This window comes from Leptidea sinapis, chromosome 15 (genome assembly GCF_905404315.1).
Source record: "Leptidea sinapis chromosome 15, ilLepSina1.1, whole genome shotgun sequence".
Lineage (NCBI taxonomy): Eukaryota > Metazoa > Arthropoda > Insecta > Lepidoptera > Pieridae > Leptidea > Leptidea sinapis.
The window spans coordinates 71,961-96,332 of NC_066279.1; the positions used below are offsets into that span (position 1 = coordinate 71,961).

At 33.9% G+C, this 24,372-nt stretch overlaps 2 protein-coding genes across 4 annotated transcripts in view; one reads left to right on the top strand and one right to left on the bottom strand.

The window, feature by feature from the left end:
• The first annotated feature begins 416 nt into the window (after positions 1–416).
• On the top strand, positions 417–16,570 carry LOC126968401 (probable ribonuclease ZC3H12C). 2 transcript variants are annotated; one of them, XM_050813417.1, is made up of 6 exons: positions 417–556; positions 715–1,413; positions 4,393–4,568; positions 7,031–7,132; positions 8,121–8,240; positions 13,076–16,570. In XM_050813417.1, the coding sequence occupies exons 2-6, from the start codon at positions 718–720 to the stop codon at positions 13,293–13,295; spliced, it is 1,314 nt and encodes a 437-aa protein (XP_050669374.1). In that variant the 5' UTR covers positions 417–556; positions 715–717; the 3' UTR covers positions 13,296–16,570. The 2 variants fall into 2 exon arrangements, with proteins under 2 accessions (XP_050669374.1, XP_050669373.1); XM_050813416.1 differs by having other exon boundaries at positions 420–595.
• Positions 16,571–20,849: 4,279 nt separating this feature from the next.
• The window catches only part of LOC126968382 (trichohyalin-like), a 48,847-nt gene continuing 45,324 nt past the window's right edge, over positions 20,850–24,372 (bottom strand). For both annotated transcript variants that reach the window (XM_050813384.1, XM_050813385.1), the window contains exon 10: positions 20,850–23,688. In XM_050813384.1, coding sequence (XP_050669341.1) covers positions 22,876–23,688 — 813 coding nt within the window. In that variant the 3' untranslated portion in view covers positions 20,850–22,875. The remainder of the gene's footprint in view (positions 23,689–24,372) is intronic.

Below are 24,372 nucleotides of genomic sequence, written 5' to 3' on the forward strand. Positions count from 1 at the left end.
GAGATAAATAACTAACTTCTACTTTCAGTAAGTAGCTGTCAATAATCTGAAGCTGTCCCAATATACCCGATAAGTCATTCTTATCGGCTTATATTGGGACGCAATAATTGCAATTTCCATACAAACTTCCATCGCTGGTAAGCTATACGTATACGGATAAGATGAGTTACCTTCGATAAGTTTATTGGGACGGAAAAATTTGCCCGTTGCCGTAAGATTTGTAAAATAGAGGTCTATTCTATATAAAGCTTTTTTTTTGCCCAAACGTAATTGATGTTTTTCTTGTAATCGAGTAGGTATATTGGAAATATTATTATTGTTATTTTTTGTATTTTGGTTTGAGCTGATAGTCTTGTTACCAATGCTCTACATAAATTAAAAAAACTTAATTTGACGTTTCTTTGCTTTTTTTCATATTTCATTATTTTTGAAGTTTTAAAATATAAATCCACAAGAAATTTTATTTCAAATACAAATCGTCAAATAGTAGCTATTAGCTATTTATAATTATAGTTTAGCTTTATTCAATATAGTATCATACGTTTTTTAAGTTAAGGTAATGGGTAAAGAATCGAGTCGCATTTCACTGCATGGCGTGAGTTTTAATAACAATTTCCTGATTATTATTTCATTCAGTTATGATAATCGCTTTAGGTGAAAAAATATAAGAATCGGTAAGCAACTGATACTTACAATAATAATAAACTGTTCTAGGAAATGAATAACCAAAAGCTTAGATCAAGAACAAATATTCCAGTAGGTATTCAAAAGAAGAAAAGGAAAAATCGTAATAAAACCATGAACGAAAAAAAGATCCAAATGCTGTTTGCTCGTTTGCGAAGCGAAACAAGTTCTTCAAGTGCAGATGTGACAGAAAGTAATACAGTTATAATTTTAGAAGATACAAATACATCTGATCAGTTGCCACAAAGAAGAGAAAGTACAATAATCATAACAGATGATGATGATCTAATAACAAATAACCAATCATGTGTACATAGCCCTCGCTCTAGTATAAATCAATGTCCAATACAATGCTCAACACCAATACACTCACAAAAGCCCCCAGATTTCAGTGCAGAGTTAGAAAACATAACAAGAGAAATAAACAATGATTCATATGTCACTATAGACCTCACAAATAATAGCACTAATATCAAACATGAACCTGTAATAGATTTAGTTGATACTGCAGATGACTTGGACTGTAGTACATCAATGAGTGGTGATTCCCAAGTAACTGTTATAAATACTAAAAAAAAGAATACATTGAGGGGTGCACAGATGAAACTCGCAAATGGAATTGCAGAAATGAATTCATCAGATAGAGGAAAGCTTCTGGAGTTTATAACAGAAAAAATATTTTCAGGTTGTAATACACCTCATATTTTTAGTAGCCTACAAAGTGTTAGGGTATGTATTATCATTCAGATGTTTTTTTTAGTTGATTAGTTAATAATAATAAGAGTTTCTCTAAGTATAACAAAATGAGATATAAATTTTTTTTTTAAGAAAAAGTGAAATCGAAATTGCATTTGAGACATAAGATGTTAAATTTCACGAGCTATAGCAACTGGAACACAAATAGTGCTTACATACTAGTGCCATATGGTACAACTGCAGCTATGCAGAATAATTAAGAGAAAAATTTAAAGAAATAAACATTTTGACTCAACAGAAGCAACTTTCTCAATACATTTTCGATAATGTTTTGTATGTTCATAAGCACATTGAGGAATTTTCTAGAAACTGTGACATTCATAATGTTAACACGAGGATCAAACATAAACTTGTTATGCCTACTACTCGGTTGGTTCAAGTTAGTAAGTCTTTTGTTAGGCGATGTATATGCTTCTACAATATGATCCCAGAAAATGTACAAAACACATGTATTACGAAATTTAAAAGAATTGTTAAAAAACATTTGTGTGGCAAAGGTTATTATAGCATAAACGATTTTCTTAATGACACCACGGACTGGGAATAAAGCGAACACCCTCAGGCTCTTTAATTATAAATGTTTATTGTATGATATTACATTGTAATCCATATTTTATATTTAAAAAAAAAAGCCCGCTGAGTTTCTTGCGCCCATTCTTCTCAGGTCTGAGGCAGTCTCTTTTGAATGGGTGGTAGATTTTGACATTCAATAAGTGATTTTGAATCCTAAAAATATTTGAATTTGAATTTGAATATGCTTTCTCCCAACTTGATGGAAGAAATGCTGGTATCTTATGCAAAGAATCCTCCCACTGTATAGTAAATAGTTAAAAAATGTGAACTATTTTTTAAAAGAACTATATTGTTGTAGAATTTTCTCTACATCAATATTTTTGATGATAATTTTATCTTAATTAATTTCTTTTATAATTTTGTTTTTTTATTTTGAATTCAAATGCTTAACATACCCAATTAACTGTTAATGTATAACAGTAAGGTTAGTTGTTATACTAAAGGATAAATATGGTTTGTTTTATCTTATATTAATACCCCGATATTTATTTAAGTCCACACTTGTATAGTAGCCTGTACAGCTAGTTCAGTTTTAATTTCCTTTCTATTTCTCAAAAATAATCATATCGTTTCTTGCACATAAGACAAAGATAAATATGTGAATATTTGGTACATCACTTATCATAATCACATCACTATTCACACAACCAAGCAAACCAATTGCAATTTGGATATAATCTTATAATCATTGACATATACATACATTATTTTAAATATAATTTATTATAAAAAAATACATAAACAGCCTAGTTGTAAGCTGGTAAGTTCATAATATAACTTAAAAATGATGCGGTCTGCTCTTAAGACAAAAAATGTGCTGTAGTAGAAATAACATAGTGTTTGCAACAGTTTATTCCACTTAGCAACGTGGTTTGGTGGGATGTGCTTCTAGTGTTATTTATAGATTCAAATGAGGAGTGTGAGTAAATGTCACATTATTGTAATTTGATATTGATGATTGAGATATAGACAATTCACATCATACAAAAACAAAGCAAAAATCATAATAAGCTTCGACTGCCATATCTCTACATTTCTGTGTTTACTCCAGTTGATTAAAATATTATTGGTCAATTGGCAGCAATGTAAACATTTTTTTAGTTCAAGCTGCATATGTTGAAAAATATTAGAACCCTATTTGGACAGTGACATCAATGGAGTAGCATTTAGTTTTTTTTAAACCTTGACGAAAAGGAGGGTTTGCTATAATTTTTACGTTTGTCAGTCTGTCCCTATTTTCTGGTCAAGATCTGTTCAGTTGAAGGTTTTTTTATGATTTCAATCAAAAATCACACTCATATTATCACATAAAGTTTGTATGATTATTTATTGGTTTTTGTGCATATTTGTGACTCCTTAAGTTTAAAATATTTAGGTAAACTGGTTATTAAAAAGTTAAGTTCCCTGAATTTAATTGAATTTACTAAAGTTATTGCCTTCTAGACCTAGACATCTTTTCCAGGTTATCTCTTTGGTATATTTGTAATGAATGCAGACTTTTACATATCTTTGTAAATTTTAAGGATGAAGATCTGATTTATATTTCACCACTGAAGGATTTAAGGAAACTTAAATCAGCCTCATAAAATGTTTCGAGCAAATGACACTTGACTTATTTGGTTTGTAAAATTCTTCACATCTCTCTCTTGCTAGCAACTGGCGCGAATTTTTGATCATTATATCGTGTACGGGAAAGCTGAAAAATATTAGCTTTTATATATATTAGATTTGAGGTGTACTTGATACTTCTGTGATACCCTGCAAATAGCACTACTTTGTAATTGTTCATGTTATTGTAAGCCCTTCACATTCACCGGCAATGACTCTCTGTACACAAAATACAATATTGCTAATCATTGTTAAGGCCCAGTGCCATTAAAAAAAGAGTGACTCTATAGTTTTCATTTCTGACTGTGTGCTGGTTGCATCCTTTCAAATGTGTCATTCTGACAAGCGAGGCAGAAAGGGATGTGAATACTTTTTTTTTTTTTTTTTATGGAATAGGAGGACAAACGAGCGTACGGGTCACCTGGTGTTAAGTGATCACCGCCGCCCACACTCTCCTGCAACAACTTGTCAATAATTGTACCATATTTAATGAAAAATTTTCATTTTACTATATTATCTAACCCTTTTTGCAAACCAATCTTATATAAATAAAATAAACTTACCAGTGATGAGTAAAACCATCTTTTTTTGTGTCGTTAACTAACATATACACTAAGGCTTGTTGATTGACACACGACTAAGGAGAGAAGTATGCTTGAATTGTCTTTAAGCACACTTTTGCCGTTCTGCTTTCATACTGCGAATGATATGTCCATATGTATATAGAATGTCATTGTTGAAAACTAATCTCACTCAAAAAATGACTTGTAGAATGAAGTCAATAATGCTGCAAAAACAGACAAAGACATATATATCAGGGAAGTTATTCTGGGACAGGCTCCATCAAGGAACAGTATCGGCAGTAATATATACAACCCACAGCGGGATTTAAAGAATAAGACTGGCCTTCGACTGATTGTCGTAGACGGCAGTAATGTTGCCATGCAGTAAGTAATCTTCAAATTTAAATGTATTGTAACATGTATTTGTAGTTCGGTTTTACAGATCAGTTAAATTCAAATTCAAATATTTTTATTCAAAATAGGATTTAAAAACACTTATTGAACATCATAAAACTACCTCGCATTTAAAATAGTATGCCTCAGACCTGAAAAGAAACTCGGCAGGCATATTTATATTTTTCAATTTTTATTTCATTTGTACCTACTGTTATATAATATTCATTTCTTATGACGTAATCAATTCATATTCAATTCAATTCTTGTTGCCCATCTGTTTTTCAATGAGACAGCAGCATTTAAATTTAAATTGAAGTCCTGTATACATTGTGGACTTGAAATGCTATACATACAATCTCTACATTATGTTAATTTAAAAGTGTCTAAAGTTTCGTTTTTGATTAAATACTGGTAATTTTGTAAAAATTAAAAAAATACTGTTTAAATTAATCTAAAAGTCACAATAATTTCAAATCTCAAATATGACTAGTATTAGAATATTGCCGAGTTGTTAAAATCTTCCATTTGTTAGTTGTTCAATTAATTTGTATAATCCTTATAAACTTTATATGACAAAGCTCAGAGAAAGATTGTTCTAACTGAAAAGAAGAAATGAGTGAGAATCATTCTTGCCCCTATTTATGTCTGATTTAGGAATTTTTCATAGATACAATTCGTAAATACCCGTTATGTTTTTACAATTAAAATTAAATTATCAAGTTAGACAATTAAGATAGGCAATTAAAATTGTGAATCAAATTAAAACAAAACAAATTAGTTATGCTAAACAACATTCGACTTTACATCATACATAGTATGGTAACCACTTGGAAATTTACTAGTAATTTACTAGCTTAGAATAATAGAATATGTTCTTTTTTTTATGAAAATAAGGGACTGTTGGTAATTGATACACCCTGCCCATTACAATGCAGTGCCACTCAGGATTATTGAAAATCCCGAAAATTCTATGTGACACTACAACTGTGCTCGTCACCTTAGGATATAAGTTGTCAAGTCTCATATGCCCAGTAATTTCACTAGCTTTGGCGCCCTTCAGACCAAACACAGCACTGTTTACACATTACTGCTTCACCTCAGAAATAGGCGTCGTTGTGGTACCCATAATCTAGCCGGCATCCGGTGCAAAGGAGCCTCCCTCTGGTAAAAACACTGATGCTTTCGGAGTTTATTCTTTGACGCTTTTGTGAGCTTGTATTTGTAATCCTATTAATATTATAAATGTGAAAGTTTGTATGTCTGGATGTATGTTTGAACTTCTTTAACGCAAAGACTACTGAATGAATTTTGATGAAACTTTGCAATAATATAGCTTACACACCAGAATAACATATAGGCTATAATTTATAAAAAATTGTGTGAATTATCTATGTATTGAAATAAAATTGGAGTGTATGTTTGTAATATTGTAATAACCGTTTTTACTAAATGTATATAATGAATACATGTACGTACCGTATATACACTAAAATAACATTTTTTACAATTTTTGAATGTCTGCCTGTCTGTCTGTCTGTTTGTTCCGTCTAATCCGGCGACTTTTATTGGCAGGTAGCTGATGTAATAAGGAGTAACTTAGGCTACGTTTATTTTAGAAAAATAAAGCAATGTCCAAGAAACGGTCTACTTCTAAAAATAATATAAATGGCAAAACAACGTTTGCCGGGTCAGCTAGTGGAAATATATACTGACAATTTACAAATACTATTATTATAAGTGTATATATAATGTAAATAAAAATTTCATGATGTTCACGTATTTCTCGGAGCAACCTTGTGTTTTCAAAGGTTATTTGCCCATTGGTTGGCCACTCTTGTATTATTGTTTGATCATCAGCTCTTAGATCTGTCGATTACGTCGAGTCTTATAAGGTTATTTAGTGGAACAATGATACTGATTGTGTGTTTAAGCTGATGAGTTGATGTGTCAGTCTGGGTAATAGTGCAAGTATTGCTTGTTTCGACTGTCTGCAGACCTCTTTGCATTAAAAAAACAACATTTTACAAGCTACAAATTGTACAATTTACCACCAATTCAAAAAGGGTGAGTTTTCGTGTGTATTGGTTGACTGGTTGAGAAATCAATACTGATACATTTTAACAAACTTGAGTTAGTTAACGCAAGAAGTAAATAAATCATTGAAAATATCCTCAGAAGTCATATGAGAATAGTAGTTTTCAACTTATTCATACTGTCAACAAATTAAGATATTGTGTGAACATTCTAACTTCACCTTAAATTATTTTTTTCTTATTAAGTTAAAAAAATCCTCATAAATTTATTTATTTAAAAGTGCAGAATTCGCGGTAATACGATCGATCAGAACCGTAGTAGCGCCCTTTTATGAACATGAAGTATCGGAACGACCCTCGCCACGACACCGCCACAAGCAACGACATTTATGTGACATGACTTATTTTTCATTAAAGGCACACAAAAGGACGCGTATTCTCAGTGGAAGGTCTCAAAATTTGCATAGACTACTTTGTGAGGCGCGGCCATGCTGTTAAAGCGTTCGTGCCACAGTTCAGGTATATATAGTTTTTTTTTTTATATGGGGACAGAATGATGACCGTTTAGGATCACTGCTGTCTATACTTTTTTTTTATGAAAAGGGGACGAGATGATCAAGACGTTCAGCTGATGATAACCCATACGCCTTGCCAATTACAATACAGTGCCGCTCAGGATTTTTGAAAATCCCAAAATTTCAAGGCGGCCCTACAATTGCGCTGGTCACCTTAAGACGTAAGATGTTAATTCTCATTTGCGCGGTAATTTCACTAGCTTCGGCGCCCTTCAGACCGAAACACAGTAATGTTTACACATTACTGCTTCACGGCAGAAATAGGCGCCGTTGTGGTACCCATAATCTAGCCGGCATCCTGTGCAAGGGAGCCTCCCACTGGTATGTAGTATAATATCTATTATTATATAGTATAGTATTCTATATTGCGTGCAGAAGAAGAACGAATTATGGAAGAGAAAAAAAATAAAAATAATATGATTGCTGACATACGAAGGTCACACTATCAAGAAGTCGAATATCACTATTTGTTTCATGGCCTTCATAATGACTGCACGATTTCACACTTATTTTAGACAAAATTCTACAAGCTACACATATTAAAACTTATGAACAATGAACTGAACCCGCGACCTCTCGCGTTTCGTGCGAGCGCTGTTCCACTCCTGCTAACCGTTCGAGTGACGTATCGTACTCTCAGGTTGTGGCTTCATTTACAGGATCTACTTTACAGTTGATAACCTGCTCAACCCCAGTATTTGCATATTAGGAAATCGACATGAGATGTTGGTCTTGCTAAATCTAAACAATATGTTGTGTTTTTAAAGTGATAACCCTCACTTCTAGGATTAATACACAAAAAAATTAGTATTTTTATAATACAGTCATTGACAATACATGGTCACTGGCGACAGGCTACAGGTTCACAGAAAGAATAATAAAAGCCTTAATAATAATCGTCAGTATTTTTAAAATTATTCATATATTTTCAGATGTAAATACGGCAAGAGTACCAATGGCAGGTTATTAGATCAGTTGGAGAGACAAGGCCTGGTGGTGTACACGCCGTCCCGGGAGATACGGGGCAGAATGATCACTCCTTATGATGACAGGTTAAATCAAATCAAATCAAAATCAGTTTAGTTCAAGTAGGTCACGAAAAAGACACTTATGAATGTCAAAAAAAAATTTTTTTTCTTATTGAATCTACCACTACTTCGTAAAGGGTTGAGCTAATGAGAAGAAGTAGCAAGAAACTCATTACCACTCTTTTATATCAAGATTTACAGATCATTTCAATTACAATATAATATGTAAAATGATGCAACAAACACACTCAAACGTCAAAATATAGTCAATGTCTTACACGAGTAAGTCAAAAAAATAAATGTAAATTAATAAAAAAGTTATTGAGTACAGTAGCTGCATCATCCACATACACCATAAATCAATAAAGGTATTCTGTGAGCATTTTATAAGCGATTATAAATAAATAAACATGTATATATCCATATATATACACAATAACTTTAAAGAATCTGAAACCCTGTACTTTCCCCGGGGCGTAAAAAGAATAGGGGAGTACCAGGCTTATGGGTGTCGTAAGAGGCGACTAAGGGCTTTTTAGAAGTGGGAGAGTCACGCTGCCGTCTTATGACGTCGGCACAATCGGGCCAGACTCGTCCGGGTTAATTACCACCGCACTCGCACAGAATACCGGCGTGAAGTAGCGGCCTAGTGCCGCTATGTTTCGCATAGGTTAGTGTCGAGGACCGGAGGCCATCATGCGTTCAGGCGGCAATTGACGACGTGCTTGCACAGATCCCCTCCGCTGAAATCGTAGTCTTGGGCGATTTCAACGGGCACAATGCCGAATGGCTTGGATCACGTACCACAGATTTGCATTGCCGTATGGTCTGTCCCAATTGGTTGAGTCGCCAACGTGGCTCCCGGATGTGGATAGCCACGTGCCGTCCTTATTGGATCTTCTGCTGACTACACATCCCGATGGTTACCAGGTCTTTGTCGACGCCCCTCTCGGAACGTCCGACCATTGCCTGGTCAGGACTGTAGTGCCTATCCGACGCCAACGTCGCAGACCACCAGCGACCCGCCGCGTTTGACACTACAAGTCAGCAGATTGGGATAGGATGCGTTCCTTTTTTGCATCCTACCCTTGGGGCAAGGTTTGTTTCCCTTCGGATGATCCTAGTGCCTGCGCCATTGCAGTAGCCGATGTGATACTGCAGGGCATGGATATTTTTATACCAAGCTCTGTAGTACCGATCGGTGGCAGATCACAGCCCTGGTTCGATGCGTCAGTTAAAGCAGCATTTGACTGCAAAAAACAGGCGTATCGAACTTGGGTTGCGGCGCTGGGCACAAAGGATCTGAACTGCAAAGTTCTTAAGAGGAAATATAACCGTGCCTCCAGATTTTTTAAGCGGCAAATCGCCCGTGCCAGTGCGAAGTCTAAGCACGTCGTCAAAATCGGCGAGCAGCTTTCCAGTTACCCGACCGGAACACGCAAGTTCTGGTCGTTGTCGAAAGCTGCTCTTGGTAACTTCAACCAGCCGTCCATGCCGCCGTTGCACCTGAGGAATGACACCCTGGCCCATACGGCAAAAGAGAAAGCCGAGCTCTTGTGCGCTCTTTTCGCCTACAACTCGACTCTTGATGACAACGGAAAAACACCGCCGACCATCCCGCGGTGTCAGAGCTCTATGCCTCAAGTACAGTTCAGACAGAAAACTGTTAGGCGAGCTCTGTTTTCGTTGGCCGTCAGGAAGTCGAGCGGGCCTGATGGCATTTCTCCAATCCTGCTTAGAACGTGTGCCCCTGAGTTGACGCCTGTGCTAACGCGTTTATTCCGGCACTCTTATTCCAAAGGCGTAGTCCCTGACTCATGGAAGTCAGCCCTTGTTCATCCGATCCAAAAAAAGGAGACAGTTCGGATCCGGCGAACTACAGGCCTATTGCTATCACCTCCCTGCTCTCCAAAATCATGGAGAGCATAATTAGCCGCCAGCTTTTAGTATACCTAGAGGGTCACCAGTTGATCAACGACCGACAGTACGGCTTTCGCCATGGACGGTCGGCAGGTGATCTTCTGGTATTCCTAAAACATGCAAGGGGGAAGGCCTGGCAGTTAGCCTGGATATAGCGAAGGCCTTTGATCGTGTATGGCACAAGGCGCTCCTCTCAAAACTTCCATCATTTAGGCTTCCCGAGAGCTTGTGCAAGTGGACCTCCAGCTTCCTCACTGGGCGTAGCATACAGGTCGTTGTCGACGGATATTGCTCGAACCCGAAGCCCGTGAATGCTGGTGTGCCCCAAGGCTGTGTGCTATCGCCTACGCTGTTTCTTCTGCATATCAATGATATGTTGGACACCTCCAACATGTATTGCTATGCAGATGACAGCACTGGTGATGCCGTATACACGGGCCATGCAGGTCTCTCTCGGGAAATCGTCGACCAGTGCCGGGAGAAACTTGTGTCTTCTATCGAGTCCTCTCTCGAGATGGTCGCGGAATGGGGTAAATTGAACCTTGTCCAATTTAACCCCCAGAAGACTCAAGTTTGCGCGTTTACCACTAAAAAAACCCCATTTGTCGTATCACCGCTCTTCGAGAACACTTCTCTTAAAGCCGCGCCTAGTACGAAATCTCGAGCGATTGCCAATTCCGTGGCCATCTGGAGGGCAAAGCCAAATTGGCTTCGAAGAAGCTGGGCGTCATCAATAGAGCACGGCAATACTTCAAGCCGGCCCACATTCTAGCGCTCTACAAAGCGCAGGTCCGGCCACACATGGAGTATTGCTGTCATCTCTGGTCTGGTGCACCCCAGTATCTGCTCGATCCATTTGACCGCGTGCAACGTAGAGCAGCTCGAATTGTCGGGGACTCAGTGCTCTGTGAACGGCTGGATCACTTGGCGTTGCGTAGAGATGTCGCTTCATTGTGTATCTTCTACCGCATTTATCACGGGGAGTGTTCCGAAGAGCTGTTTAACCTGATTCCTGCCGCCGAATTTCACCTTCGCACGACACGCCACAAGTTAGGATATCATCCCCACCATCTGGATGTGTGGCGGTCCTCCACAGTGCGGTTTTCAAGAAGCTTTCTCCCTCGTACTACAAAGCTGTGGAATGAGCTTCTTTGTGCGGTGTTTCCGGGACGATACGACATGGGTACCTTCAAAAAAAGCGCGTACACCTTCCTTAAAGGCCGGCAACGCTCTTGTGATTCCTCTGGTGTTGCAAGAGAATGTGGGCGGCGGTGATCACTTAACACCAGGTGACCCGTACGCTCGTTTGTCCTCCTATTCCATAAAAAAAAAAAAACGAGTCCCCGGCAACAGGATCATCCCGCCACCACAAGCAGCGCCCGCTTACGAGCATGACGCATGAGCCAGCCATCGCCTCCCTCAACCATAGTTTAGGGAAGGGGACGACCCGTCCCATGTCGCCGCCACAAGCAGTTACATTTTATTATTATTAGTTATATTTTACGAATATTTAATCAGGATTTGTAAGTTGATGAATATTTGTAGGACGAAAATTTATGACGTCAGAACCAAACTGATTCACGAGACACTCAAAATAGTATTTCATATGAGTAGTTGCTAAAATATAGAAAAAATTCTGATTGGCATTAATAGCTGACCCGACAAACGATGTTCTGTACATAATAAATATTTTTTTTATGAATTCGTCAATAATATTTCATAACACCAAGAATTATTTCGTAAAATATGCTCCCAGTTGTTATAATGAAATTGTTTCACAGCAGAGCTATCAAACCGTGCGTCAATAAATTATCTCATAGAAAATATGTCCATACAATACAAATATTGTAAATTATGGGTCCCAAATCGAAATAAAAACTATCCTATCTCTCAAGTTTGACTACACTACACTCCATGAAGTTATCCCCATTAAAATCCGTTTAAACAAACATCAGGACACTGGATTTATATATACCTATATTATGATCCCGAATGATTTTTTTTGCATAAATTCATAATTTTTATTTTTTAACTAAAGTTTATGGTTTTTTTTTCTAAAAAATAGCCCATTATATTGGGTTGAAATGATTTAAAAAAATAGATTAGATCTATCAGCGTGATGGGTCTTCTGGCATAACCCAACTCCTTGATACTCCAAGTCTCAAACAAATGAACTCAAAATTAATTCATTAATTTAGGTCAAAAAGTTATGAATGAGAAGAAAAACTGAGCATTTATGAGTCTATAAACTCATTTAACCTATATTTATTTTTATTTATTTATAGTATTTATTTTTAATAGAATCTGTGCAAAGTGATGTTAAAAAAATACTATGTAACTTAAATTATGAACGATGCGGGTCACGAACCCGCTCCTCTCGAGTTCCGCCCCAACGCTCTTAACATCTGAGCCAACCGTTCGAGTGCCGCATGGATCGTTATTCTTGTTATGTTTTGTGTAACTATCAGGTTGTGGCTCCATTGATAACCTGCTCAACCCCAATAATTGCATATTAGGAAATTGACTTGACTCTTCCATAAAAATAAATCTATTTTACATTGTATCACGCTTATCTTTTTACCAGTGCAGTGGGAGGCTCCTTTGTACAGGATGGCGGCTAGTACGGCGGTACCACAACGGTGCCTATTTCTGCCGTGAAGCAGTGATGTGTAAGCATTACCGTGTTACATCTCAAGGGCCCCGTAGCTAGTGGAATTGCCGGGCAAATAAGACTTAACATCTTATGTCTCAAGGTGACGAGCGCAATAATTGGAGTTTCGCTCAGAATTTTTGGGTTTCTCAAGATTCCTGAGCGGCACTGCATTGTAATCGGGTGTATCAATTACCATCAGCTGAACGTCCTGCTCGTCTCCTTACTGTCATAAAAAATCTCTAATTCGCTCTACAAACGTTATTTACATAAGTAATTAATCTTTCAGATACATTGTCCAATGCGCAGCCGAATTCGAAGGCGTTATAGTATCCGGAGATAACTACAGGGACTTGCTTATTGAAAATCCAAGATGGCGGCAGGTCATAGAGAATAGACTATTGCAGTTTACGTGGGTTGGTGACATGATCATGTTCCCAAAGGATCCCCTGGGCCGCGACGGGCCCACTTTAGAGCAGTTTCTGAGGCACCCTGTGCAAAATAATTAGTAATCTATGTTTTTTTTTTTTAAATATTATGTAAATTTTATACTGAATATATTTTAATATAGATACTAGTTTTAATGTCGAATACTAAGTATGTTTCGTTAATATTTCAAACCAACTACACTCTGTATGTAGTGTTATTAGTGAAAGACGCGGTCACTTCGCCTTCCATTTTCTTACGCCTGCTTGTTTGATAATTAGAACGTCATAACACACAACCACAAATAAATAAATATAGAGATTAGGTTGACAATTGACGTTTGCTGTCATAGTTTCATGTCATATTCTCCCTGGACTATGACTTTGCGGTTCAAACAGTTTTTTCCTTATTAATAAATTCCTTGCTCATAAATAACTATCATCGAATATTGGCATAATATTGCGGTAGTAAATTGTGTTGGATAAATAATTGGATTAGTTGATTCACATCTATTTACCCAAACAACCGTTTATAAATACATATATGTTAATTTTTCTTGATAAATTGTATACTTACCGTTTTATCTAGAATACTGTTAGCGTTCCCGCAATTAGTAAGTTAAGTAACTGGCTAACGGCCGTTCCCAATATACTATAAATTACTACCTTCTACTGTCAATAATCTGAAGCTGTCCCAATATACCAGATAAGTCATTCTTATCGCCTTATATTGGGACGCGTGAATTGAAATTTCCATACAAACATCTATCGCTGGTATGCTATACGTCGTCCCATTAACAGGCAGCGTGTACCGATAAGGTGAGCTACCGTTGATAAGTTTATTGGGACAGAAAAGTCAACGATAGTTACGATTTTTATCTCAAGTAAGAGATAGACTGAATATTGGTAACGGCCGTAATTTGTATATAACATTATCATGGATTTATACAAAAACATATACAATAACTTCTTGACTAAATGGCAATATAGTGAAGATTTTTTTATTATTTTCCGAAAATCAGTAAATCCAACGTTTTTGAGGTGAAAACTTCATTAGCGGCGTTGAGCACTTTTCATGGGATGGGTATAAAATATAAAACTCGCGTCAGGACACGTGACCTGATCGAACATTCGTAAGACAGGCGTTGAAATTATAGATGAAAGATTTATACTTCTAATTATAATTCAACTATTTCAACTCAATGATCATACGGTCATTGGATCTTACTGGTTTATTATGGATGAAGGTTGATTTTTCTAAGATATAAACATTTTAATGAAAAATAATAATAATATAATTTTATATGTATAGTATGGTAATATGTGGCTTGGACCTCAACTTAAGTGTTATATTTTGGTGAGGTTATATAAATATGTGGTTTTAAATGGTTCCGCCTGGTAAGTATCGATAAAAATAACTGTAAATATATCGTTCTTCATAGAAATATATTTTGGCATGTTTATATCTAATATATAAAAATTTCGTGTCACGGTGTGCGGGACCGAACTCCTCTAGGTCTCAGAATCGGACAACATCTATTCTTCATCCCCCTAAATGTTAAGGGTGGTCCACACGAAATTTTTATTTTTTTGACATTTTTTTTTTAATTTGTTTGATTATGGGTCAGCATTAAAAAATACATACAACTTCAAATTTTCACCCATTTACGATCAACAGTTACTTTTGTATCGCGATTTTAATATCGGCAATACAACGTTTGCTGGATCAGCTAGTTATGCTATGATACTCTAAATCTAAGCTGTTGAGCGAAACTTACTTTGGTTTCATCTGATTTAATATAGAATTACTACTTTTACATCGGAGCTTATGACTTATATCACGCTACTTAAATCATTAAATTTTATATCAAGATAACCTAATTTGTTATTTTTTAAAGATAATTTTTTTTAAAGATAATAAGTGATAACCTTCACTTCTGGGATTAATTACACTTATTTCTTGTTCAACTGTAGATGAGGCCACAACCTGAGAGTTGAACAAGACACATCAAAATTTATGAACTATACGTCACTCGAACGGTTGGCTCAGTGGAAGAGCGCTCGCACGAAACAAGAATGGTCGCGGATTCGAGTTCCGCATCGTTCATAAAGTTTGTTTTCAAATTTAATTTGTGTCTAGACAACCTATAAAGTTCCAATGGCGTTTGCAAAATTGATATAAACAAAAATACGAAAGATTTGTTCTCATTAAATTACTTGAGGTGGTTATGATGGATATTTCTTTTATATTTTTTCTACTTTTATGTTACATAACTGTCGTTCGTTATATGTGGAGCCGGCCTAAGATAGAGGTATTTCCATTTGATAGCTACTGGCGTATATGTACTGTTTGAGCTCACAACTATATTTTAAATAATAAATTCGATATTATGATAATAACGCACAATAACATTATATTTTAAGAGTGGTTAATTATATTTTATTTACCAAATTAAAAAGGTTTTAAGGAAATCTTGTGAAATTCGTATGCTTTTTTTCTGTTTAAATTTTAGGTAGAGAGTACGAGAGATTTTTATTTCTTTTTCATTGAATTTCACAGTTTTATTTTGTTTTTTGTTTGAAATTATGTGCTTAAAGAATTATGTCCAAGGTTTTCAGAAATTTGATTTTATTGTTCTCACAACAACCAGTTTCGTTGCGTTAACTGGGGCTAAGAATCAGAACAAATATGATAATAATAAGGCTTATAGCATTGATCGAAGGTTTAATGCGACGGCCTCTGATAGTAAACTGTCCCTTGACATTATTTTAAAAGTTATGTTTCTTTTGGCGCGTTAGGAAAAAATATCAGAGTGAATTTTTACGATGCGCGCGCACAGCGTCACGACAACTTGACGTTAACTGATCAACATGAAAATTTGTGATTGCTTCAGCTACCAAGCCTCTTGTAAATGTACTAATTTCAATATATAATTTCAATTTTTTATTACTACAAGTTTAAAAAAAATCTCTATAACTGTATTAAAATAATTTTATGATAATTAATTACACGCTATTGAACTAAATTATGCGGTATAATAATATTTCTTGGGTTATATTTAATAACTTGTTTTGTACAATATTATTTTTTCAGCAACCGTAAAATAGCATGAAGAATTATTTTTAAGGATTTTGTTTTATTACGCCAAAGAGAATAACTTCTTGCGTGCATATATATTCGTATACTGTTCTTGTTTCTATGTACCACACCACTGAATTTTTTTTTTCCGAGGCTATAGGCCTTATTAGGCCCATTACATGATTGCGATGGATAGATGTGAACACTGTGTAAGTGAAAAAAATTATTGTAAATATATTGTTGATTTGTCTTAAATGTGGAATAAATGTTTATTTTATAATTCTTTTTTTTATTTCATTATTATTTTTTGTCGCTATATTAAATATATTTCCTGCTAGCTCTGGAAAGTTTTAATATTATAATCTACCGCTATACGGCCGTTCCAAATATTCAGTCTATCTCTTACTTGAGATAAAAATCGTAACTATCGTTGACTTTACTGTCGCAATAAACTTATCGACGGTAACCTTATCCATACACCCTGTCTGTCAATGGGACGACGTATAGCTTCCCAGCGATTTTTGTATGTAAATTGCAATTCATGCGTCCCAATATAAGGCGATAAGAATGACTTATCGGGTATATTGGTACAGCTTCAGATTATTGACAGTAGAAGGTAATAATTTATCTCTATCTGTAGATAGTATATTGGGGAGGGGCGATAGTCGTTTGTAAGCTTTTAACACGAGTTTGTTTAAGTAGCACATTAACTACTTTGTTTTTACACGTTTATCACCACACCGCTCCTGTGGTTACTCCAGTGTTACAAGAGAATGTGGGCATCGGTGATCACTTAATATCAGGTATTAAAACATTGATTAGATTGACAACTAATTAAAGTGGCATGCACTCAGCGTGATATATCCACAGTTCCTTTATTGATTGGGAAATTTTGAGCTTATGCCAATGAAGCCCTTTCATGCTATACCACACATTACACGGTTAAGTTAACTCAAAAGGAGATGGAAATCTGTGGGCTCTATGTAATAAGTTGTGATATAGTCAAGACAATGCACCTCATACAAAATCAAAGCCGAAATATGGCAAATTACACCATAATAACCTTCGACTGCTATGTCTGTACATTTCTGCGTTTACTCCAGTTCCAGTTGTTCAAAATATTATCCGTCAATAGGCAGCAATGTAAACAGTATTTCAGTTTCAGCTGCGTATTTTGAATTTAGAACCCGATTTGGACAGTGACATCAGTGGAGTAGCAGTTAGGTATTTTTTTTAATCCAGACGAAAAAGAGGGTTGCTATAAGTTTTACGTTCGTCAGTCTGTCCCTATTTTCCGATCAAGATCTGTTTAGTCGGAGGTTTTTTAACGTTTTAAATAAAAAATTACACTCATATAAATTATATACGTTTGTATGTACATAAGAAATATTGTTACTAATACATTTACTAATATATATGGAGATCTCTCTGAATTAAATAAATAAATTGGCTTGTGTTTATATTTGTTAAATCTTAACGTTCAAAAGGGATTTGGATTTAGTAAGTTAAGGTAAGCTTTAATGAGAGAAACTGATAGTCAAATATAATATTTTTATTCACATAAAACTAGTTAAACTGGTTAAATAAATGTTAAGTTCCTTGAATCAAATTAAATTTGTCTTTTAGACTTAGATATCTTTTCCATGGTATCTTTTTGGTATTTGTAGTGTAAGAGGACATCAACATTTGTTTTTATGATAGCTTTTGTCAAATTTTAAATGTGGTTAAATAAAAAAAAACTTAAATCCTTTAGTGGTGAAATATATGCTTATTTGGTTTTTAAATTTCTTCACATCTCTCTCTTGCTACCAACTGGCGTCAATTCGTTATATCGTTGGTGTTATCGGCAATCCGCATTGATCAGGCTTATTCGAATAAATATTTTAATTATTAATAAAAAAATATTTATATTTAATAATAAATATTTATTTATTTAAAAAGGCTTACCAACTAGATATACAATTAATATTATGATACTTATAATGTAAAATTTCTTATATTTAATACTTATATCTAACTTATAGGTATGCACAGCGTTGTCTTCATTTATTATTGTAAGTTAAGTAATACTACTACAATATGTATGTTTACTATTACTAAAACTATAATTTTAGAAATCCAAATTATAAGGGTTCAATAGCGTATTTTTTAAAATTGCCAAATGTATTAAAATTTATATCTATACTACTTACCATTACTATGGAATTTACTGTTATATAATTTTTGAAATAAGTTGGATAGGTGATTTTGTGCCATAATTATTGTTTCTGAAGAATCGTATATGTACTGGCAGATATGTACTAATACGACAAGGATAAGGTGGTACACATAATCCAATCTTAGATAGAAGTAATCGACAGTCTAATTGATTATATAATAATTAAGAAAGAAAAGAAAATAATTTGTGATGCATTTCTTCGCAATTCTAAAGTTTTCATATTGAAGAATTTTAATTTGTCTTTGTAACTTATAATAGTGTAATTATTAGTAAAATAACTCAACTTGGATATAATTTTTTTTTGAACTGCCTCAATTCTAGTGATGTACTTTTGTAAAAGGGGCACCAGACTACCGAACTGTATTCTAAGCGTAGGAATTGATGTAAAAGACTTGGTGTTACGTAAGAAAAACCCAAGCATTTAAAACTTGTGAGCTATTTTGTCAACATGTTTATCAAATCTCAACTCCTCGTCTAAAATGACACCCAAATCATTGATATGATTTATTTGCATGCCATCAATGTTATCATCTATGCCATTGAATCATTGCTCTCAAATTTCTTTCGTTTCCTAGAAAATTGTATAAAATGACATTTGGACGCATTCAGTTCCATCAAATTTTTTTACACCATAACACGATGGTTATCATTCTGTGGTTTCGTTTGATCCTCTGAACAAGTAACTGTACGATATATTTTTAAGTCATCTGCATATAACTCGTAATTTGATTCTTGAATACTTTTTGGAAATATCGTTTATAAACAGTGTAAACAATAATGGTCCCAAATTAGAGCCTTGAGGAACGCCAGATGTTTGTTGAAATTCTCTAGATTGATACCTACTTATTTTAACTACTCGTGGTCGATGAGCTAAATATGATTCTAACCATACTAATACACTTTCTGAGAAGCAGTATGCATCTCTTAGCTTCTTTATTAGCAGGGTGTGGTCGACTTTGTCTAACGCCTCACTAAAATCTGTATACACATCGTCAACCTCCTCATCATTGCTCATTTCAGTTATTACAGAATCAGTAAAACACAACAAATTTGTAAGGGTTAATCGTTTTTTAACGAAACCATTGTGTTTTTCAGTTATTAAATATTTAGTTTCCCATTAGATACGGGAACAGACAAAAGATTCAAATAGTTTGGCAGTATCTAACATTTTGTGGTGATACAATTTTTGATGTGTTATTATATATAGATGTAAAGAACTCAGCAAAAAAGTAAGCAATCTCAGTGCCATCGTTCGATGAACTATCGTTTAAATTCATTAAAGATGGAATTACACTTGTATTACCTCTTTTAGATTTTATGTAAGACCAGAACATTTTTGGATTTACTTTTATATTATCTTCTATTTTTTTATATATTTTTCATAAAAACTATTTATAAGCACGCGAGATCTTTCTTTTAATAAGTTATATTGTAGTTTATCCATTTCATTCATATACATATTTTTGTAGCTATATATATATCTCACACTGATGTAATTATAATTGAAATTTAACCTTTACACATCAAATATAACAAAAATTATGGTAAGCAAATTTATGTACAACCGATGATTACAAATATAGATAAATTTAAATGCGTTCGTCCGTCCCGATAACAAAAGATCTTGCAAAGAAAATTGCAAACTTTACGTCCAAATATATTATTATATTGTATTTAAAAATTTATCAGCATTACCGTAAAATTTAACAAGTTGTATAAGGGAGTTATAGAAGCTAAATATGGCAACATTACGCTCAGGTTAGCTAACAGCTAGAGGTAAATAACTGTGAACGTACTGTACAGAAGACTGGAGAAAAGTCGTAGAGAAAACAAAGAAAATAATTTTACAAGATTTTGAACGAGATGTGAGAATGGACAATATTATTGAAAATGAATTAATAATATCTCTGAGTGCTGACAGCAGTGATAAAGACGATACTAATAACAGTAACGATAATTCATCTGAATAAATGCATTTTTCTGTTAAATTATGTACTTGTCTTATTTTGCTCCTTAAATTTAAAAAAGAAAAAATAATAATGGGACAGGGATTCGCCTGATGATTTTTTCTCAGCTTCAAGAAACTGAAGACTTGAGTATATCTTTTTTATTTCAACTCTATACCTCCCCGTGTTCCCGAGATAAAGGATCTTGACAGACAAACGTAAAAGTAAAGCGCGTACACCTTCCTCAAAGGCCGGCAACGCTCCTGTGATTCCTCTGGTGTTGCAAGAGATTGTGGGCGGCGGTGATCACTTAACAACAGGTAAGCTCGTTTGTCCTCCTATTCCATAAAAAAAAACGTACGTAACCCAAAAAAGGACAGTAAATAAAAGCAATGTTAATAAAAAAACTTTAATTTTCACTAATATTTAATTAATAGCATTACAAAAATAACACAAGCTTATGCGTTTGGCGTTACACGTGCAATTGTATGTACGTAGCTTAACTATAAATAACAATATTATTATTTTTTACTATTTTGGTGTGCATTCCTTACCTAATATCACTTCCATATATTATCTACATCTATAAATCTCGAGTCTTTCAAGTTACCACCAGCCTCTATCAACAACACAAGATGGCTGCCAATAATTAAATACAGTCAGCATATTAACAGATGTATTTTTATATTACGATTTTTTTATTCGGAGATATTTAATAAAAATACCAAATAAATGTAATAATAAACTAAATTCATGCATTCTCTGTTTCTATTTAAATTGGAAATAATCATTAGTATTTTAAGTTTAGCAAACATTTTACTACAAAATATATGTAAACAAAATACTTAACAATTCAAAAATAAAAACCAGAAATAATACAATATTAAACATAATTTAATATGTACTAGAAAACTATATTAATTAAAATAACATAAATTTAATATTAGTATATAGGAACAACAGACACTTGGAATATCTTGTACTTTTCGACAAAAACAATAAAGATTGCGACTATGAATACGGCATCGTTCTTCGGTACGGTCAGCATAATACTAATACATAACAGAAACCTGAAACAATTGATTAGGCATTATGGCTGACTACAAGAGTATCTATAGTATAGTTAAATAATTTTATTTACAAAATATTTATAGGATTTGGGGAGAAATTATCAACAACAACTACAATACGCAGATGGTACTTTACATTATCTCACGTGTAGTCGCATCCTTTATTACATATAGCATAATTTATTCTTCAAATTAAAAATACTAACATAAAAATTAACATATAATTATCATACATACAAAATCAACATCACTGAAAAAATCAATTCAACAAATATTTTTTTCCTAATAATATATTGTTATATCTAAATAAATGTACAAATTTTATACGTAGGTATTAATTAGCATTAAAATTATAAAACTATAATCAACATTATTTTAAAATTTATAAGGCATTTTATTTTTAAGCCAAAAATACAAAAATTTATAAAACGGACGGCGTAAGCATTAAGAATACATACAAAAAACATGTTTTCACTTTTAAATACAACTTTATAATTATGCATAAAAATATTTCGGTTTTATGGTGGATGTGGCGTTCATAAATTGATCAAAAGTAATTTTTCGACTTAAGAAAACTTTTTTTTTATTTGGAAAAAAATACTTTTATAATAACGACACAATTTGAATTATTATTAAGCTCTGCATGAGATTGTTGCAAAAAGTATAACTTATCTAGGCTCAAATTATGTATATAAATAATTCTAAGTATTTTATGGCAGTTGACTTACCTCCCTTCATACTAAAATCTATTAATTATATTTTATAATCTTGTTTCTGACTGTTTATTTTATATGAAAGAATTAAGACTTACTATTGACTAATCTTACAAAAGTTAAGTCTTATTTCTGTCTGTTTCATTTTATATGAAAGAGTTGAGACTTAATTTGGACCAGTCTTACTAAAGTTAAGTCTTATCTCTGTCATAATAACATAAATTTAGTCTTATTTCTGACTGTTTCATTTTATATGTCTCTTACATAAGATTAAGATATGATTTGATTTGAGAAGATACATTAAGATCTACTTTTGACCAGTCGTATAAAATTAAGTCTCATCTCTACTCAAAATAGATTTAGTATTATTTCAATTTTATTTTATTATGACAGAGTTAAGACCTACTTGCCAGCAATCTTCTATTAAAAACTGGTCTAAGACCCATTTTAATAAAATAAATTTATTTTATTTAAAAAATTGTAAATTAACTCACGAGGAAACAACTATTATATTTTGAATATAAAACATGATTTTTATATTTTTTACTTAAACCTATCTAAGGACTTACATCTAGCTAGTTTTGGTGAAATTAGAAAAGGATCTATACTTTGGAAATGTGGAGACTTTGGAACTGAAACTATTTCTTATTCAAATCCAGTTTCATTTGCTCTAATTGTAACTGTCTTCTAATAGAACCGAGTTGAGTCAATATGTTAATGTCCCGACCCTCGCTTTTCAAACTTTTCAATATATTCTTCTGAACTGCCGGCACTTTCCATTTATCATCAACTACCTTCATTTCTTTACTCAACTCGTTTAACTCTTTTAAATCGTCGGCTTTTATCTGTACCGGTGAGTGACGTAAGACTGGAATCGGTAAATCGAACTTAACGGTATCTGGACGGTTTTTCGTTATCACCGATTCGTTGTCTGCATCGTGTAGTAGAATTGGTTCTTTACGTTCGTTCCTAAGTTCAATTTTACTTTCAATCGTATCGCCAAATTCATTTTTGTTGGTTACCTTATTGTTTTCTGTAATTGCATTTTCTGTTTTGTTTTTAAATACGTATTTTGGATCGTATGGTTTATTTGCATTTTCAGTCCAATTATCATTTTGATGCCAACTTTGTACCATTTGCGACCTATTTTCTTCTAAAATAGGATTTCCATGCCAACTCCTAGTCATGTCATTTAGCTTTCGAATCTCCCTGTTTTCGGGTAAATTCTCCCTAAAATGAGACCCTAACGCACTCGATAGTAAACTCTCCTTAGTTGGATTAAGGTTCTTTCTCAGATAATTTTCCAAATCATAATTAGGCGAATACAGCCGTTGCTCGCGATGTTTCTCGTGAGTCTTGTTTCTTACTTGAAGCAAGGCTTTTTTTTCTTCGTCGATTTCCTTTTGAAGGTTTAGCCTGTCTCTTTCGAATTGCATGGAACTTCGTTTCATCTGAAAATTTAAATGCAGTCTTTGGTCATATTGACAGATACTGAAGCGACAAACTAAGTAAAATCAAATGAATCGCAATTCTTAATTGTCGAATCATTGCCATTTTTATATTAATCTATATTAGTAAACTTTTTGAATTCATCTCTACGTTTTGTTATTTTTAGCTTAGTATTTGTGAAAAGTCAAAAGATAAGTGTTTTCTATACTATATGGATTCGGAAATTTATATTCTGTATCGAATGACGAGAGATATAAAATTTGGAACATAAATATCTTCCATTAGAGATCTGATATTGATAAAAATTCTAAGAAAATTTAATGAAAACAATAATAGAAAAAATACAGGACAGTCCAAAAGGAACACTCGATAAAAAAAATTGCGTGCGTACAAAGTACACATGTCAGAAGTGAAATCTGCATTGTGCATGAACCTCTAAACTGCATATGAAGTCCTGGTACATGTTGCTGATCATGAAAACCGCTATGAAATACATTACTATCACCGCTACCATATTTATGTTCTCCTGGTACGTAGTGCGCATTACGTCAATATATTAAGGTATATTCGCGTCATACATAAGACGATCTCTTCTTCCACTATAATTTCCTGGTACCAAAACACTGTATAATGATTCCTATCTCATTTTATCCCACGTTAAATCTTATGAATTACTATCGCGCTTT

Coding starts and splice junctions, on each gene's coding strand:
- LOC126968401 (XM_050813416.1), top strand. CDS start 560: ATGGGTAAAGAATCGAGTCGCATTTCACTGCATGGC. Junction 1,414..4,392: donor GTAGCCTACAAAGTGTTAGG/GTATGTATTATC, acceptor AATGACTTGTAG/AATGAAGTCAATAATGCTGC. Junction 7,133..8,120: donor GCGTTCGTGCCACAGTTCAG/GTATATATAGTT, acceptor ATATATTTTCAG/ATGTAAATACGGCAAGAGTA.